We start from the raw sequence: 20,338 nt of genomic DNA, 5'->3' as shown, positions 1-20,338 counted from the left end.
GCGCACATTATGTCGTGTAAATTATTGATATTGGATATCTTTTTGCTTCAACAATGCTGGACTGTAATCGCACGTGTGGCATAGATCCAAGTTTATCTGCCGATCATTATCGGAAAATGCACGCGCTGCGCGTGCATAATTTATTTAGCGCCACTCAGAACCTTGTGAGCTATCCGTCGAAAGGCAGTCCAGTTGGTTTTGGTTCGTTCAGTTCCGTCACTTCGTAGAAAAGCTTCGAGGTCGTAACACGATCCCGGGAAGCGATTCCTATGAATTTTCATGATTTGCTAGAATTGACGGTAGTTTACGCGGAAGCGGTTCACGTTTTCCACGAGTCCATTCTTGGGGATAGCGAGAGAGATACCCCATGAGGAGGTACACTTGCCCTAGAAAAACCAGTGTAACGCAGTATATTATTCTATATCTGCATATACACTACGCAATGCATATGCAACGTGTAATGACTGCGTTACGTGTTACAATATCTTATCTTATTATCTTTACTTGTCACGTTGCCTTAGCGTGTCGTGTTATTACATTATATGATAATTTATACCGCGTGTAAAAAATTCATGTTATAAAACAAGCGAATACAGTTCTATATAATTTCTGATATAATTTTTTGCTCTGCATCTTGCTAATGAGCTTCTATAATATAATTAGTATATTGTATCAATATATATTCTTCCTCTTTTCTCACTTCTTTATTTATATATTTTTTATTTTTTATTTTTTATTTTACATTTTAAAAGTAAAGTATTTCATCTATAGAGAACATATGATGTAACCTATTTGACTGCTATCCCTGTATGCCATAAGTCCTCAATTACTCTGACATAGTGTTATGGAACGATCGATAATAAAACTGTTGAAGTGCTATTGTAAAGCATATTGGCGTCCGTGAATGGTTTAAAAGATACGAACCAATGGTAGAACTGGCATCCAGAGCAACGCCACGCCCCAGCATCTGGACTAAAAGAATACTGCTAAGGCAGATCAGAAATCGTCCTATCAGCTTGTATGCTGATGTCCAAACGCTTTGAGTCAATAAAATTGCGTTTGTAACGGTTTGAGTAGAATATATATTATTGCGGTTTATATAAATATATAAACTTTCTCTCTGTATACAGTTTACATATAATATTAAAATGTATGCACAGTGTAATAATTTTTCAAACATCAGATATACATTTTAATATTTTGTATTGGAGACAGACAATAGAACACACATACACACAGCTCTTTTTCAAAAGAAATACGTACAATGCTGCTTTGGAAGAAGAAAAATAATGGGATAGACCGTATCATTTTTAAAAGAAATGCGTACAATGCTCACTTTAGAAAAAGAAATAAATTCCGAAATATTTTCGAGTCCAATTCGTCACACTCCGGTCCGTGAGACCGCTCGACTTTGTCGCATTATCATTTTTATTCTAATTAATATTTTTTAAACTTGTAATGTAGGAATTGTAAATTGTAACAGAGTCTAAGAGAGATGTTTATGATAATATTAGGTATAGAAAATGATTTGTGCTTAAATTGAACTTATAAAGAAAACTAGAAAATTATGTGAAAACTAGAAAACCGAAAAACATTCAGCGATCCACTGGACCGGAATGTGGCGAGCTAGGGTTAAAAGATTATCTAAAACATACATAACGTGCAACAGAAACTATATGCAGAAAATAGTTTATATTATAATATGATGATGGACTGTATAGAGGCCCGGGTAACAAAGGAAATAAAAAAATGGAATATTAAATAAGATATTAAATAATTTGACACCGAAGCGAGACACAAAAAGATAAGAAAGATATAATAAAAGAATGGATGAGAAATCAAGAACTTTAAAGTCCCAAAAAGGACTATTATACGAGACGAGAGATAGAATTACGGAGAGTTAATTAGAATGTCGTTATTACAGTTTGGTATGTCTATATTTTTTAAATTGCAAATGTTTACTCGAAGGTATTAAATATTAATTCCTTTATCTCATTTTGACAGACATACCATATATAAACCTGATTTTGCAATAACAATACAGGCTTCGCAATGTTGCAATCAGCATAGTAAGCACTGATTAGTGTCAACAAAGCGATGCTATTCTCTCCATTGAAATCATGTCTAAGGCCTCGTGTTACTCGTGTCATAATTGCTGACTTGAAAATTTCAACGCTTTTGGATGCACAGAATATGCTTCTTTTGTTTAAAGTAATTAACATATAACATGTGGAAGAGAGAAATACAGAGATAAACGTAATATATTTAATATTATAATTATATATCTATATTATATATTTATCCTGAAATATATATATAAACGTTTTGGTATAGAAATTTTATAAACAATATAAATTTAAAATAATAATATTAAATTCTTATATTTAGGGTTAATTTTATGCATAATAAATTTCTCAAGAAATGTAAATTAAAGCTAAATGTATGCGTTTATTATTTTCGTTTCAATAACTTTTGCTAAAGTTTTTATTTGCGCTTTTCCGACATAATGACTAACCGCCATACTTTTCAAGCCCACTCATGCGATTCTAATAACTATCACAAAGAACGAATGGCACCAAAATGGCGGCTGAGGTAAGCCACCGTTTATGATTAACATGGCGGACTAGCCTGACAGGTTTGCGTGGTGGAATCTATGTAATCTGGCAGGGTTTTCGCCGAGAACCAGACGCCTTTCTGGTTCGATACGGAAACATTCGATGTCTGGGACCGCAACATCTTGAAACGCACGCACAACGGGGTCTGAGAAAGAAAGTACCGACTACCGGTAGGGTCGATGTCCGGCGAAGGCCGCTAACGACGCCTAATCTTTTCCAAGAAGCTGTCACAACTCGCCGCTCTTCTGGTATCGGGCTGCGTTCACGATCAACCGTGAACTTTTCGATACAATTACTCATTATACCCAATAAAAACTTAAAACACAGATGGATCAATATTGTTTCTATCGACAACACTAAAAATTTTTTCAATATTTCGTTCTTTTAAAATAAGGTTTTTTTTTCAAGTGACTTACTCGAGTCCGTACAGGTATTCATTCGTATATAAATCTTCTAGTTTCAATTACTTGGTGTGCCAAGGAAAAATTTGGGCTTTGAAGGAGATAAATGTATTCTTGAATGTTACGTCTATTGTGTCAGGTGGCATTGTATAGAAAAAAAGTGTGCAATTTATCTTAACAAGAGACACCAAAGAAATGTTTGGTTTTTCTGAATTTGTTTATTTTCTATCTCTTGAAAAAATGTTCAGTAGATTTTAAAAGTGTTCAAAATTTATTATAAGATTCTAATTATTCCCAATAAATAGCATGATTGGTGAAATTTAGTAATTATTTTCTTATTTGCCGCAAAGCAATTGCTGTTTTTAGAAAAAATTAATGATAATTATAAATATGACATTTGCGGAATACAATTATGTAATGTATTTTGAAAGTAAGATCTATATGTCGCGACGCATATATTAAACGTGATAGGTTGTTACGTCTATCATGTTCAAACGGAGGCGTTAACGACGCGCTATCTGCGTCGCCTAGTTAATTAGACGAATTAATTAGCATTGACAAGTAGCATAATTAATATGCGCAAGCGAGGTGTCTTCCTCCGGATGTTGATGCGCTGTCAAAGATGTTGTGATTTTCGGCATCGCCCGATACGCCACACCTTCCTCGACCACCTACGGTGACACGTTGAATTAATGAAACATCAAATATCTTATGAAACACGATATTAAGCGTTTAAGGCACCGCCATTCATTGACCTAATCAACTGAATCATTGTTCTTTCTTTAGCGGATCTCCCATTCAGTTCCTGAAACTGTATCGCCATTGCGAGGTAGTAGAAGGATATTTATGCAACACGTAAGACTCCGCCGTCTGATGCCACAGACATATATTGTATTCATGATTCAAGACTGTGCTCAATGACATTCCATTCTATTCATTCAGCGTTTTACAATGATTCACTGTCTCACTTTGTTTGATTTTTATCCGGTGTAGATTTTTTGATGAAATTAAAATATTCATATCACTTTTTAAATTATTAGTACGAATTACTCTAAAAAATAATATTGTAAAGATGAGATACTTTAGTGTAATTTAAGAAATAATATATAAATATTTTAATTTCATCAAAAAGGCTACACCGGATAAAAATCAAACAAAATATATACTGAATGCATATATATGTATATGCGACGTAATTAATAAAAAAGTTATAGATTATTTATAAGATAAAATTATATCATACTTTTTATAATCATCTTATCATATTCTTAAAAATCTTGCAGAATTGTGTTCATTACATATATTCCTTAATTTGATTTTCGATTATATCGAATATCTTTACATTAGATTCTCAGGCGTGGACACGCGACATTAAATCACGTCACTGGAATGAGCACTTACCTTGTGTGAATCCCGACGATCGTTTCCGACAGAAAGTCTGGCCAAAGAGGAAGCCCTGGACTGCGTCAGCAGACCGCTCTCTGCCGTACACCTTTCCATGCCAACTCGTGCTGTTTCAACTATATACACTCATACCTTTTGCATTTGCTCGCACGAGTTCGCCGACAAAGAAACCGTCGGCATGGAACTCGCGCTGCATTTTTGATCACGCTCGGCCATACTTCTCGCCCACACCGCCTCGCCCGTGTCGTTTACTGTCATTTATGAGTCATTTGCAGTTTAATTAACGCAAATAACAAAAATTCAATGAACAAATTTATATTAATAACTTTCCGTGCTTCTCTCAACGTGACCATATAGCAGCTATAAAACAAGTTTAGTTAGTGTTATCAATCTTAAGATACGTTATATTAAATTGTGAAAAAAGTTTCTTTGTTTGAGGTAAAGTATTTTTTTTTATGGATCCCAGTAAAATTGCAAGTTTCCGTAGAATTGGCGTCACGACATAAAGGGTAACGAGCCATATATACGTACGCTCTTTCACGCTCTTAAAGGATTCCGTGCAAAGTCGGAATAGCCACGCGATTCGCGATCGGCGAATACCGCCACACCCTTCCGTGCCGCTTCCGCTCTTCGTTGAGAAATGTTTGCAACAAATTGGAATCTCCCTTGCCCTTCCTTTCAGTAATTGGCAAGCGATGCGCTGGGCGTTTTTCTCGGTCCGGCCCCGATCCATAATTACGACTGAATGACGAACAAACACGCCGTATACACGCATAGATGGAAGTCAAACCATTCTAACATTAAAACGATCAGCCGATATTCTAAACATATCACTTCTTTTCTATTGGCACTATGTGAAGTTACAAATAATTGAAGAGCTTGTTTCCAAAACCAGTTTTGCTTGCCCCTGCAATTCATCGCTGTCACACCGAAACTCGTTGATCGATACTCGCGTAGTGTAAGGGCATCATTATTTAATTTATTTTACATATTTTTTTAAATTATTTTTATTCACAAATAATAACACAATATTTCTATTTAGTTGGATACAAAATAATAATTATAAAATAATCTCTAATCTATATTGATGATCGAATGTGCGTCCATATTATCAAAAGTTTTATTAAAAAGTTTTATTTAGTCTCTTAATAAAGTAACTTAATAAAGCAACTCACGCGCTATATCTTTTAAGTTAATATAAAAATTTGAAATTTTTTTATATATGTAACAAGATTATCTATATATCAAATCATGTAATCTTCCTTTTACCTTTTATCGAATTTTTTTTTATACGTTTTAATGCTGGCGTATGATCAACTTGGTTTTCATTTTCCGGCGCCAACGCGTCTATTACCGTATATTATGAACATTTATATGTATTATATACATTCCACCATGTTCCGTGACAGTCTATTTGCGGCACAGACATATTGCGAGACGCGCACAAAGGAATTATTCGGAGACAGAGAACAGTAACTGGGCGATGAAAAAAATGCTAACCGGAAGTTGGCGCTTGCCGTTGCGCCCTGTCATCTCGTGGCTCGTAAAAGCTGCTCCTTCCTCACCTCTTTCCTCTCTATTCGGCTGTTTCTTTACTTCTGGATCACCGACCGATGACAGATGGAGCGAAGGCGATCGAGCACGATCCACTCGACCGGATATAATTGCCCGACTACTGATTGACTTTTGCCGAGTGGCCTTTTGTGCAAACTTTATACTATTAATACGAGGAATCGTTCAGGTGAACCAGATTATACCGCGGTTTACATTTCATTACAAAGTAGCATACACGTTATAATTGCAGAGTATACGAGACAGCAGACGAGAAACTTTTACAGCGATAATTGATACGTTAAATTTCACTTGAAGGTCAATATACATATACGTAAGATTTGATAAATTTTTATCCGACAAATAACAAAAAATCTACATATCTGTTTTAACAATGTGTAGTACAAGCTGTAGCGATCGTATAAATTGTACAGTCGCGAGTATCGATAATTTATACCAGTTTTATGGATTCCAAAATTAGAAACTTTCACGTTTCTAATTTGCGTTTTCCCAGCAATTTAACGCCGGCGCGGCAGTTTATTCAGATTGATCGACATATGACATTGTCCCGCAGTTAGCAATCGCAATGACAAAAACTCGATAGGCTCCAAGTAAAAAGATCACGCACGTGATCGTGTGTGCCGTGCCGTCGTGTATTATTAGCAGGTAGCTTGTTAGGCGGTCGGTTTGTGGATAATGGTAGGTATTACAACACGCGACCGTTATTAACCCCTCTATACATCTCTTTCGGCCGCGCACCGTAGCCGTAAGCCCGTCTTTATCTCGCCTTCGCGTTTATTCGCTCTCTAAAGAAACACCCCGATACTAGCACAGACAAAACATAAATCATTATTCATAATAAGCTCTCGCGACAAAAAACCTGTACCGACAGATCTTAGCTACGCTAAATAATCGCGGTCGTAGTTCTCACTCCACCGGACGTCTCTCCTTCTCCGGTTCTTTGGAAGGTCTCTCGAGATGATCATTCCGCAATTAAAGGATGCCGCTCTGTGGGGATTCGGATGATTTCTCTTCAACTTATCTTCGAATCCTCGTAAAAAGCACGCCCACTTTATAGAAATATTTAGGGGGAAAAAGAACAGTATCGAATACATTTGAGAGAACAGTTATACACGACCTAATATTTCGTTCATTTACTTGGTGTGATATATTTGCAGCAATAATCTCTTTAGAAGAAATTACATTTACAAATTTTAACAATGTCTATATTTATTAGCTCTTATTCAAGTCCTCAAAATACTATCATATCAGTTTGCTTAATGAAGACTTTCAAGGAGGTAATCGCATTAAAACTTACAATTAGAATTAGATTGTTATATTTGACGTGAAATGATACTTAAACTCACAATCAGTCTTTATCGAAATAAAAATATGATACGCAATTATTTGAGTTCTTATAACAATTTGTCGATTTGTTAAAGATACTTCCTTCATCGTCGATATGGCTTCAAGTATTTTTTTGCGGCATTCTCGTTTTTTTGGGAGAGCCCGTAGAGCCCGCGGTAGAAAGGATTTTGTCCGTGCGATAGGCGGTTAAGCATGGTGAAGAACACGTCTTCATTTTAGCGGTCAGGAGGTGCCGGTGACATTCCAGGGATCTGCAACGCGGACCGAGAGCGGAAAGGACGCGACCCCGTCCCCGGCGGCCGCGATGGCACGAGGGGATCGACGTCCTGGAGGGCGTCACCGTCCTCGCCGTCCTCTCGTCGTCCCCGTCGTGTGGGTCCAAGCGTTCCGGACATAGCACCGCGTCCCCGCGATCATCGGGGTTTTGCTGCCGCGCGACCCGAGTTTTTCGTGCGGCTCTTCTCTGGCGGTAACTCGAGGCCAGGCAAGTCAGGAGTGCATTACACGCAATTAGACACCAGGGTGGCCCCAAGGTATGTCCGACAAACGGGCCCTCCTCCTCACTTCCCCCTACTACATTGCGCCGCACCGTTTTCCTTCTCGTTTCTCTCTTCGTCGCTTCCATGCTATACGCAGTTCACCCCACGTTCGTTTCCCTTTGGTGACTCTTATCGGGGGCCATTTTTTCTTTTTGTATTATGATACCTCGAGGGTATGTCTCGAGAGTTATTGATTCCACACACGGATTCTTACTTCTTCATCTAGCTAAACATTGTCACGATGTGACTCTCGTAATATAGCTCTCCCAAATTGTTATTAATCCGGCGGGATAAGCAATATGTTAGTGATTTGTTTTTTTAAGTGGCGTGATTATAACCAGATCACGAATTGAAGCGCAATCATTACTACTATTGCTATAATTATTGAGATTGAGCAATGGATCGGTTGAAGGATGGATAAAGGAAACGAGAGCTATTATGTTTTATTAATGTTTAATAAATTAATACAGAAAAAAACAAACATTTAATAATTTTATACTATAGATTTCTGTTAATTTTATATCATGGATAGCACAATCTATTTTCTGTATACATATTTTTACATTGTTCATATGGATCTTTAATCTTATAATAACACTGGATCTTATAATAAAAGATATACGTTTAAAGGACGTTAATTATTTCAAGATTTGTTATTAATAGGTTAAAGATTCTAAGAGGAGATATCAGCTCTATATTTTTGTATTAAATTGTAAACTTTGCTGCAATTGTAACATATCCGTTATTAAATTAAATGCTAGGTATTCAATAGCTCTAATGCGATAGCTCTTAACGAGACAAATACGGGTGTGGTATGCGTGTCGGTCACTTCTGCGTCTGCAAAAATGAGCGTCTAATTAAATTCGTCTGTGTGCGAACACGTGTTTCACGCTCTTACAAATAGTCAATGGAGGCTGCGACTATCGTCGAACCGCATGGCGCACCGTTTGCTGTCGTCGCGTAAGAGTGAGATACGAACTATGTTGAAGGGGAAGAAGAAGAAGAGAATGAATGGAGAGAGAGGGTAGCGAAGGAAAAGACTTACGTACGTAAGAAGCGGTGGCACCGTTTAACACGGGATGCACTGGCGCGCTTTAAGTGTAATTACCATTGGCGTAATTAATTTAGCTAAAGAGCCGGCATTAATTTACTGCGCGTGTTTGATTTTTCTCCCCTTCGGATGCTCTTCTTTTCTTCGACTGCGCTTGAAGTGTGGTTGCGCACGTCAAGTTTTCTTCTTCCGGAACTCGCGTCTCTATATTTTTTGTATTTCTTTCGTTTTAGTGCTACCTCGACTAATTATGTTCAAGTGCAGCAGATAGATTTAAAAATTATTAGATTTAGAATATAATTCAAAAGTGCATTGTGTTATTTTGTTAATGTGTTCTTGTTAAACGATATGTATAATATTGTAAATCGTAGAATACAGAATAATACATATAAATAATGCATCAAAAATACAAATTGCATCATTCGATAATTGCATCGACCGATAATTTTCGCAATTTGATTTCTATAGTTGGCTTGATAATCGAGGTCGGGAAACCGAAATCTTCGTTATTAAACGCGTGTATACACTTTACACGCGTTGGTAGAAATTGAGGCAATTTTTGCAGACCGCACAGCATGCGATACACCGACAAAAAAAACAATCGTGTTTGAATGGTGCGAAATTACGATTCAAACACAAGACCGTGAAACATATATGACGTTTCACGGCGTGTCGCAGTCTATTGACAACAAATATATTGATGAAAACTCACCTTCTATTGGCATTTTCTACCTATCTCTGCGTGAAAATAATTTAGGAATTAGTAAAAAAATTTACATTACTAAATTTAAGTATCTATATTATCTTTTTCATTAGTATGACAAGTAATAATAAAAGGACAATGGGTAAAATAGGCTGAATTTTTGGCCTAAAAAGTGTAACACAAATTATATATGGACGCAGTTCTGCAATGCGGAACCAACTCCAAAACCTTACTTTTCCGCTAGAGTAAATTTCGAAATATTAGAAATAAAATTTTGTGCCAATGTTGTCTCAAATATAATGACCAAACTAAAATCTTTCTCAAATACAATTCTATTTGTTCTATGCGTTTTTAGATAATCTCCTGTCCTCCTGTTTATGATCACTGCAATGCAAAACAAAAATCACGAAAATAGCGCTTAGTTTTTTATTGCATAACTACATGTACTCTTACGTATTTTAGGTCGGTGAATACGATGGTGAAACGATGATTTTATTTTATCATGTTATGACTAATTTAATTTCATTTTTACTTATTTATATTTTTCTACTCACACACACGTCTCAACATTTATTTATTTTACTTGCCGGCTTCGTGTCGTTTTAAACGTTCCGACAGTTAAATGATAATAAATTACATTTTATTTAATTTATCACTACTTGTTCTCGTTTATTGTCTCACGAGTTTTCTAATTGTTTCGCAAATATGAGAGCTTGACCTTTGTTCATTATTTTAATTTTGGATACCTAGTGATTCTTATTGTTTGCCAAATAGCATCACATTTCTTGTAACGAGTTTGAAATTTCTTGTCATATATCTTTAAAAAGGAAAAAGTTCTTTACTTGCAGGCATTTATGATCTTCAGTTAATTGGCCTAGAGGTATATCTGAAAAATACAACTTTCTAAATGCTCTGTAATACCTAACACAATTTAAAAAAGAAAGTAGTCGTTTTGATATCCGTAGAAAATCTGTGAAAAGAACGAAAAGATGTTTCACAATTCAGGTTGTGTCCTTCAACGAAAAAGCCGTTTCGAATGAAAAATTAGGTAAAATAAATTGAAAATATTTCCAGCAATATATTTTTCAATACAACGAGAAACCTTGCTTGCTAGCGCTGCATAGTTTCGAAAAAGTGAGAAGGACATTTTCTCCGAGACGACCGAGACGATGGTGATGATAATAATGACGTATTTTAATGCAAAATATTTAATATTTCGGATTTTACATCGCAATATTTCCGCTTGTAGGACACGTAGACGAAAAATAAAAACACTTTTATTATATAATTCAAACCTAAGCTATTGATTAAGCCTTAGAACTTGATCGGTCTAGCCGTTATTGAGATGCAAAAATTATTATTTTTTTTAAGAAAAAAATTTTACTTTATTACATTATTCCTCCAAATTCTACTTTTTTCCAAATCGTAGCTACATATTTTATCTTGTTACTTTCTAACATTAAATTCTTTTTGTTATTTTCCTTTTGTTCCAACGCTATTTAATTTATCAGATGTTATTTTTTGTAGTCTCAATCTGTGCATATATTCTTTTTTATAATTCTGCTCACATTCTTTTCCATGCTTTATCTATTTTATGTTCTGTTTATTTTTCTGTTTTACGTTCTGTTTATTTCATGTTCCGATTATCAGTTTTTATTACAGGTACGCATAATAGCGGACAGCTTTGCTGACGCTTTATCTTTTGCTCGTATACCTCTTTCTTTTATGTTCTTTGTAATTAGCCTATGTAATTGTTCTATTAAAAACCAATCTTGTAACAAAGATATATTTATAAAGAACGTTCGCCAATCTTGCTTTTGAATATAGAATTTGCAATGTTATTTTTTCTTTCTTTTTTTCTGCTTGAAAAAGAATATTTCTGTAGTAATGTTTGCTTAAGAAAAAAGTATATGTGAATACTCTATTTGACCTAGTTTATATGCATATAGTTTTTCTTGAAAAATATAACCATTAATAACAACGTGTGTTTTGAACGTAATCGACAAAAGACACGATAAAGAACATAATCGACACTATGCGTTTAAAGGGCGCGATCGCCGAGTCCATTGGCACTGGTTGGTGGTCCAATTAGTGCAGCATCCGAACGTACGCGGGGTGGCGGAGCAATTGTCGCAGTTGAGCCGCCATATAAATTTCTCAGTACGAGCCGGTACGACCGTCGCGTCGGTAGGCCGGTCGACTGGGCTAACTGTGCACACACAGTGAACTTTCTTGCGTGGTCGCCCGGTGCTCACCGCCGTCGGCCGGCGCGGTCGCTAAAGGATATTAAACGCCTTCCTTGTAGGCTGACCGATGATTGCACCGACGACAGTTACTATCTGGAAACTGCCGCCTCGTGCAAAACGGCAGGGCAACAGAACGGCTATACAGTTAAACGTCGCCTAGCAACAAGGTTGCCTTTTGAGCGACGTTGAACGTCCGCGACGCACCCCATGTTCTCACGTCTTTGTTACCTACTTAAATGATAGCGCTGATAGTACTTACGAGCGTGAATGCCTACTGAAAAAAGTTTATCAGTGATACAGCTAATTGAGTCTTTGAGACAACAAACTCTAACTAATGATTTGAAGCACATAACTCTGCATTATATTTATGTGGATATAAATTTTTTTATCAAATATTTGTGTCATTGCTCTCGCGATTACGCGCTTAACATACATATGCCACAGGATTATTTTTGTCGCAAACATTTAAAAATCAAGAACTTAATTTATAGTTGTATGTGCGTCGTATAATGGCATTGAATGGCAGTTTTATAACTACGCTTTATTTCTGAAGAATGGAAACAGTAGTAAGATTTGTCAAGGTAAGAATTTACTTGGCAACGCGCGATGAATGGCTATGTATAGAAAATAATTTCGTACCTGATGTATCTCTGATATCAGATATTACTTGCTGTGTGAGTCTTTTATTGTAATAAAATACAAATGTATAACTACTATTTACATATAATTTGATTTCATCATTAAATCAAGAGAAACGTAGGAAAGAATAGTACTCTGATCTCTTCTGAACAGAAAAAAATGTATATTCGCGTAGGAGTATCTGGCCTTTGGCCAAAGATCGCTCTTCTCGACTACTTGGCTAGTCGTTTCGAACTGTTCGCTGAATAGCGTTTAGTTATCCTACAACCACCTAGTATCGCGAAAAGTTACTGTAGTTTGACTTTGATGTGCGAGTGTATTTTGCGATAGGTGAGAACGATTCGCGCGTACGACGGTACTAAGCTGCTGTTTGATCCACTGATTTTACAATCTCACCATATTCGGTATGTAAATGTGACGTTTCTATTAAAAATAGAGATTTGATCACTCTACGCTGTATCTTGATTTGTGAGCACTAAACAATATGCAATGTACACTGGCGTACGGCGTATTTACATATCAGTTTGGAATTTAACAAATATAACAGTTTCCCGTAATATTAAACTATATCGCGATATTGGAAATCTCTAAAAATTCGTAATATACTTGATAATTTATTACTGCGAGTTTTTTCAATAATTGAATCATAATTAAGAATACATATGTTATTAATACAATCAAAAATAGATGACAAATCGATTCATTATCAAAACTTATCGAAAAAATGGATAAAAATATTTGATAAAACTTATATGATAGTTTATTACAGCATTTCTAATATTACATGTATTCACAAAATAAGCGTTTAAAATTGCGGCATCTGTGATGCTAGTGCAATGTATAAAACCTTGTGCTAAATATATATTCTCTCGATTGTGATACATGGAGTGCACATAAAGAGATGAAGTATAGGCGAACAAGATAATATCAATGAAATATGAATGAATAAATATCAATAAAAAAATTTGATTACTTTCTTTATTTTTACACTAACATGTAATTTATGATAAATTATTTATTATTACATATACTAAGTAAGTTCTTATTGTATTAAATATCTTCTAATCTTTCTCAATTTTTAAAATTAGAAATTTATGTTTATTTGTAGTAAATACTAATTCACGTGTTGTATTAATATTTATTTATAATTAATTTATTTAAACGATTTTATTAACATATCAAATATATTGTTTGTTTTTTAAAGATACTTCTTCGTATATCATGGAAGAGGATGTTAACTCGGTACAAAAATGTAATCATCAAAGCTGTAGAAGCGAAGAAAAGCCTCGTATAATGAAGCTTTTCGGAAATGGTAAAGAAATATAATGTATAATAGAAATATGATGAATATTTTTTTGTCATATTTTAAATATTCTATTATTGCAGTTTGGAGTGGAATAAATATAATGAGTGGTGGAAGCAATCGCAGAGAATTAGATAATGATAATAGTCACTTATACCGTACGTATATTTTTACTTATTTGTGAAGTCGTTAACTTTTATTAATATTTTTTAAATGTGCAAAATGAAATGCTTTTATTGTATATTTAAAACAGTATAGTGCCATATGCCATTTGCTAACATTTTATCAACTGTTGGCATGTAGAACATGTAATACAAGATAATTTTATTTAAATCAGTTTTTAATTCTTCCATTTATTATTAATATAATTCCATATACAGTTATTAATTAAATTATAAATATTTTAAAGAATATTTTTAAAATGTTTACAAATTCTAAATAGCGTTAAACATATTGCTAGATGTCAGCACAAATCACTTTCTCGGACTATCCAATCTTTATCAACAAATGGTATAGTCAAGATTGCAATAAATGTGATAAACATTATATTTTTAATGCGAAAATGACTAAATATTTTCGAATAATATGTACTATATAGTAAGAGCTTTATTATAAACTCTTTTATATTATTATAATTTATATGAAATATATCTAAAAGAAAGAGAGTATAGTTTCTAAAATCTATTCTTTAAGCATATAAATAGAAAATATAAATTGTTATATTTATAAAGTTAAAAAAACGAATTATTATTTGGACTATAATAGAAACATAATAACATCAAACTATATTTTTTGGTGATGTTTGAATTTTATTATACTTTTGATTTACATAATTGTAATTTTTTCTCTCTCTCTCTCTCTCTCTCTCTCTCTCTTTCTCGAACAAGATTACGCTTAATAAAAATATTTTTAAACGATATAACATTTAATAAATGAAAATTTGTGCACATTAGTTAGTACTAGTAGTATATTTAGTCTAATTAAAAATAATGGAAATGTAAGTACAAAAGAGAGTGTCAACAGTGGTCTTTCGAGACAAGTCTATGAAAATTTAACAAGATTTTCCACCAAATACATTTTAAGTATACATAATTCTTATCAATTATGTAAACTCGTTTCTGCAATATTTTAAAACAAAGTTGGTAAATATGTAATATCAATATTATGTGAATTTATATTAATCGTTTAAATGCAGTTTTTTTTTTAATTAATAGTTTATAGGCGCAAAACGCTACTAATGCGACATTTATACAGATATTATATTATTAATAAAGCGTAACTTTTACAAAATTTTTTAGTATATTGATTTATCTTTCTATATAACATATGCATATGAAATATTCACATGTGCTCTATAGATAGAACTTTGACATCAGAGTCAAGAATTTCTCTTGGTTGAAGTTTGCAGTTATACTCAAACTACTTAGAGTAAACTGTTAAATTTGTTTAGGAAAATCCAATGCAAATAGATGCATAAACTGTTATTGTAATATTCATAAACAGTGTCCGAGATTAGCACGTTTTCTTCATAATTAATATTAAAAATTATATAGTATCCAAAATCTATATGATACAAAACTATATATGATATACAAACTCATGATCTTTTAAAACAAAATGTGCAATAGGCTACAAATTCTCTTTGGTCTACACTTTACATATTGTAACAGTATCAAGTGGAATTGTATAAATTCTTAAAATGCTAAATTTAGTACTTGGTGAATTTTACAGCAAGAAATGTAAAGTACAGATATAATAAATGAAGATGAAACTGTCAAATTTCTAATGTACGATATAACAAGAAAATGCAAATTTTTGTAGATATTTTTCTTATAATATTATACGCGAGAAAAACAGGTGTAAGGAGAGAGAAAAAGGTCCAGACTATATCTTACACATTAATAATAACGCTGCAAAATATATAAACACGAGTATTCTACTACGACTAATAATGTACGTTTGACACAATCCTGACAAATAATAATTATCGCAATGCAACGTTTGTTTTATTATTCTCACGTTTGTCTCATCAATCTTGAAAATATCTAATGTATTTTTATTTATATAATGTAAATACAGTTTAACAATTTACTTATATAGGTATATATATGTATATATACCTGTGTATATAATATATATATATATATATATGTATATATATATATATTATATATATATATATATATATATATAAACTCTATTAGTAAAAGGATTTATTATTAAATTTTGTGGTTAACATTTGTTAGTTTTACGTTTTTCATCAGAAAATTTTATTATGTATTTTTTGCTGTATATAATTTATAATTATCCAGAAAAACTGAGAATTTTGAAAGTATTTTTTTAATTATTTAAACGTTATAACCTGCTGTGTGTGTGTGTGTGGCGCAGCTTTAAAGACTTCAAAGTAAAGCTAAATTTTTTTTTCTCTTGATATTTTTTCCTTGTCCTAAGACGTCTGAATCACCAGCGAACAGAGGCGTTGTACTATTTATCTCCATCCTGACGCTCTCTTTATCTAACCGAAACGACTTCCACGTCTCGCCATTAATTCTTGCTGTGGGAGCCACAATTAACTTCGCCTCTGGAGCGAAAATAAAAAAAAATCGTGTTGATCTTTAACTGTCTATAGTCATGCTTTCCACCATCTATCTCTTATCATTTTAGCTAGTGTATAATCATAAATAATACAAAACACCATCTGAGAAATTACAAGGTACAAACTCTTTATGGAATGTTTACAGTCTCTGAAAGATATTTTACATTTCATAATTTTATATCGATAATTATTGGATGTGAATAATTTGAATATGCAAAATAAAATTGTATTGCACATAATTTTTACATTTTTTCACATTGTTGGCATTATTATTTAGGAATTATATTTGCCAATTCCAATCTAACATAAATCTATAAGAACAGATAAATGCGCAAGATGATGTCATTAATATATAGATAATTATATCAATATATAATATAATTATAATATAATCAATATATATAAATTCCAAAAGAATTTGAAGAAGTCAGCTTTGATTAGGATAATGCTAAATTTAATTAAAGTAAAGAATAATAGCGAGAGTAGGGCGATATTTAACGTTTCCGCTTAAGGATGTTCAAAATATCTCATATCAATCCTATTTAGATCAAGTGCTGTAAATAAGCAACAATCATGTTACATATTCAGGGTAGATTATTTCATTCACAGTTGCTTTTACGCTACAATTGTTGGAACGTGTAAACATATCGTAATCATGTAAATTCACAGTCATTTATGCACTAAATGCAAATTAAGTTATGAAGAGCACCTGTCATTTGAAGAGTTCTTGTAGGCTGAAGCCACCGTGCATAACATATATTTGAGTAAATGAGCATTCTCCTGATATGTTATGTATAGCACTCGACACAAATGAGCATGCGATAAAGTGTGTTTGAAAGTACATAAGTACATAGTTTTAATAGTAAAAAAATTATAAAATATATATTGCCGAAGGATATAAAAATAAAATCTTTTATTATAAATAAATTAAATTGAGACTCTTTAATTATATAAAGTAGTGACACAAAACACGCTTCAATTGTTTAATGTTTAATTATTTCATGTTCAAATAATAATTACGATTATCATATATAATATATATATATATATATATATATATATAATCTATAAAAATGCTTTTAAAATATAAAAATTTAATAAACTTTTGTTTTATTAATAAACTGTCATATTATAAAATTTATTCAAAATTACCATTATGATTAACTTTTTCAATGTCAATAACTTGATTATGCTAAATAGGATACTTTTCAACTTTCTATAATCCATCAAGTACATATCGTAAGTCTAAAGTCGATATTCGACGGAAGGAAGTAAAGATTATGTTCCAAAGCCCTCCTTTTATCGTTTTATGGATTTCAATTTCTTTGCTTCGTTGGCGTCAATAATTCTGAAGGAGCGTGCTATAGTTGACAGAAGCCAAATGGAAATCGAGAGTTGTACAGGGAGATAAGCCATTTATCCGCTTTCCTCAAAGTTTAAGGAATATAATACATACGTGTGAAAATATATTAGCATAGATCCGTGATTCACTTTTCCTAAGTGGTTTGAAATTGAAAGGGGAAAGCTTTCGCGAAATTAAAAAAAAATATTTTTTTGAAGTCACAAACATTTATGACTACTTTCTGTACTTTCACTGACAAGTTGCGGTGGTGTAAATAGTATATAGCAAAATTTATTGGCAAAAACTTTATTATCTGTTTCGCGTAAAAAACACACCTGTATAATAGACAATACTTTGCAAAAACAATAAAGTTATAAATTTTGGCATGGATTTTTTAATTGCTAACTTTCTATAATTTATTGATTATAAATGTATTAATTTATCATGTTGCGGTAAACGCACTTTAATTCTACTTTAATTCTTATTCAAAGGTATAATATTTGGAAAATAGAACAACATTTTGATACACCGTAAAACGATAATGCCATTTATTTGATTCTAACGTCACAAGCAAATTAAATTTTAATAATCTAAAATTCTAATAGCCTTACTATTTAGCCCCAAAATATTTTGTATTTTTACCTACTCTGAAATGTAACTTTTTAAAGCGTTTTGGTATTATTTAATATAATCTAATCTAATGCAATAAAATCCAGTTAATTTTCAGCGAAGCACATTCAATGTTACCAAATTCTTATTGTATTACACAATAATCTTAGATTGCAAAACTGTGTACGAATTCCGGATCAAACAGAGAAATACTTTAATATATTGTGATCTAAATTGGTTTCGTAATTGCTTTGCCATTGCCACAATCCAAATTTTCATTGGTAACCGGTAGTCATCGCATTAAAGCCATTGCGGTTATCGTAAATTGGGGCAGACTTGAGAGCGTATATGCAGCGGTCACAGATTTTGCCACTTGGGAACTTCCGGTATCGCGATGTGGCGATACAACTTGAGGGGCAGATTGTCTCTGGAGGCTTACAACGTCGATCTCCAAAATGCTTTAACTTTTGCACATTTCACCGTAGATTGCGTTAGATACTATGAAGATAATGAAGCTTACGCGCGATATATAAATGTAATATAAATTTACAATTATTGTTACCGGTACTGCTTTAAATAATATGTATATAGGGTATAATCTTAACAAAAGTATTTTACATGCTAAAAATAATTTCCCCAAAAAATCATGTTTCTAAATGCATTCGTATCTTCAATCTTTTCTCAACGCGGAAGGTAGATAACGGTACGTTTCTTAACCGGGTCACAATGTTGAATTCGTTGGCTTGATACATTTTATTGTGACGAGCATATTTCTACGGTGCACAACGACAAAGCTCTGCCTCTCCGTCTATTCTGTACATCCGTCGACCGTCTATACAACCGCGTCTGGCTTTATAATCGGTACTTCTATTACCTTCATCTCACGGGAGAACTTTTGCAATTAGCGCGCTGTGACAACTGGAGAATGTTAATTTGAGCAAGTTATTGTCCAGTTGTGATAGTGAAAACTGTCTTTTCATCCGCGACACCGGCAATATGATTACTTTTTCTTCTGTATAAGACGGTTTGCTCGCCTATCTCTCGCCGTACTTCACAAAATCGCCAGAAAATGCCTCGGAACAACCCTCGTAATTATCGGAAATCGACTTGAGAGTTGTCAAGGTCCTTTTTTTACTCTTTTCTGAAATCGCGGTATTAGGCAACTCGAGATATATCCGTGCCGGAGTTAAGTGGGCGAATTTCCGTAACGCCACTTTAGCCCGTATACCTTAGCGCCAAATGCGTTTCCGGGAGTTCCCCTTTAATCGAGGCGCGGAATTTCACTCCATATTTTTGGCGGAGCTTTGAGCGCTAACATACGCGTTGGCGGGCTCGTCGACATGATGTATTCTAAGCACGAACAAGTGGGCTACGTATCATCGATTTCTCGATGAGAATAAAATCCATGCATGTAATGGCTACGCGGCATATCGAGCGACGCACATCCTCCCGGAAATTGGCGGATGAAGCGAGTAAAATGGGTCGCACGCGCGATTTTATGGGAAATCTCGTAGTTATTTCTTAGCTAGACGCAGAATCGCGGTTTTGGTTTCATCACGGGTGTGCTCTCATATCTGCCACCGCAAATTGCAACGTGCCATCTGAAGCTCATGAAACGGATGGCCGCGTGCGATGATTTACGTCGTTTATAATGAAGCGAGATAAATGATGAGAAATGTATGAATTTCTCATAGCGTTTTTAATCTTAAAACATTTAGAAAATAGAAAACGAGTGAAGAAAGCAAAAACCTGATATAACGTACCTGATTAAAATTATTGATAAATAAATTAATAAACATTTTTTACATAAATTTTCGAAGACGAAGACGAGCATTACATTATACTATTAAATGTATACTGTATTGAATTATCGTTATTGTCATTGTATGATTAAATTATGAAGACAAAAGTTATGAAACCGGCGTTCCATTTCTTAATAAGAAATATTAATGCAATGAAGTTTTTGAGAAG

The 20,338-nt window shown here is 33.5% G+C and overlaps 1 protein-coding gene across 5 annotated transcripts in view; it reads left to right on the top strand.

Moving 5' to 3' along the window:
• The window catches only part of LOC143895945 (A-type potassium channel modulatory protein KCNIP1), a 166,531-nt gene that overhangs the window by 26,748 nt on the left and 119,445 nt on the right, over nucleotides 1-20,338 (top strand). For 3 of the 5 annotated variants that reach the window (XM_077403460.1, XM_077403459.1, XM_077403458.1), the window contains exons 3-4: nucleotides 13,722-13,829; nucleotides 13,904-13,978. In XM_077403460.1, the coding sequence (XP_077259586.1) occupies nucleotides 13,739-13,829; nucleotides 13,904-13,978 (166 nt within the window). In that variant the 5' untranslated portion in view covers nucleotides 13,722-13,738. Of the gene's footprint in view, nucleotides 1-11,795; nucleotides 12,460-12,485; nucleotides 12,922-13,721; nucleotides 13,830-13,903; nucleotides 13,979-20,338 lie in introns of those variants that run through there. The other 2 variants (XM_077403461.1, XM_077403456.1) reach the window with 2 other exon arrangements.

The sequence above is a fragment of the Temnothorax americanus genome, unplaced genomic scaffold (assembly GCF_048541705.1).
Source record: "Temnothorax americanus isolate GAGA-0224 unplaced genomic scaffold, ASM4854170v1 Scaffold17, whole genome shotgun sequence".
NCBI classification, from domain to species: Eukaryota; Metazoa; Arthropoda; class Insecta; order Hymenoptera; family Formicidae; genus Temnothorax; species Temnothorax americanus.
The sequence above is the reverse complement of the archived record's forward strand: the minus strand, read 5'-3'. Positions and strand labels throughout refer to the sequence as shown.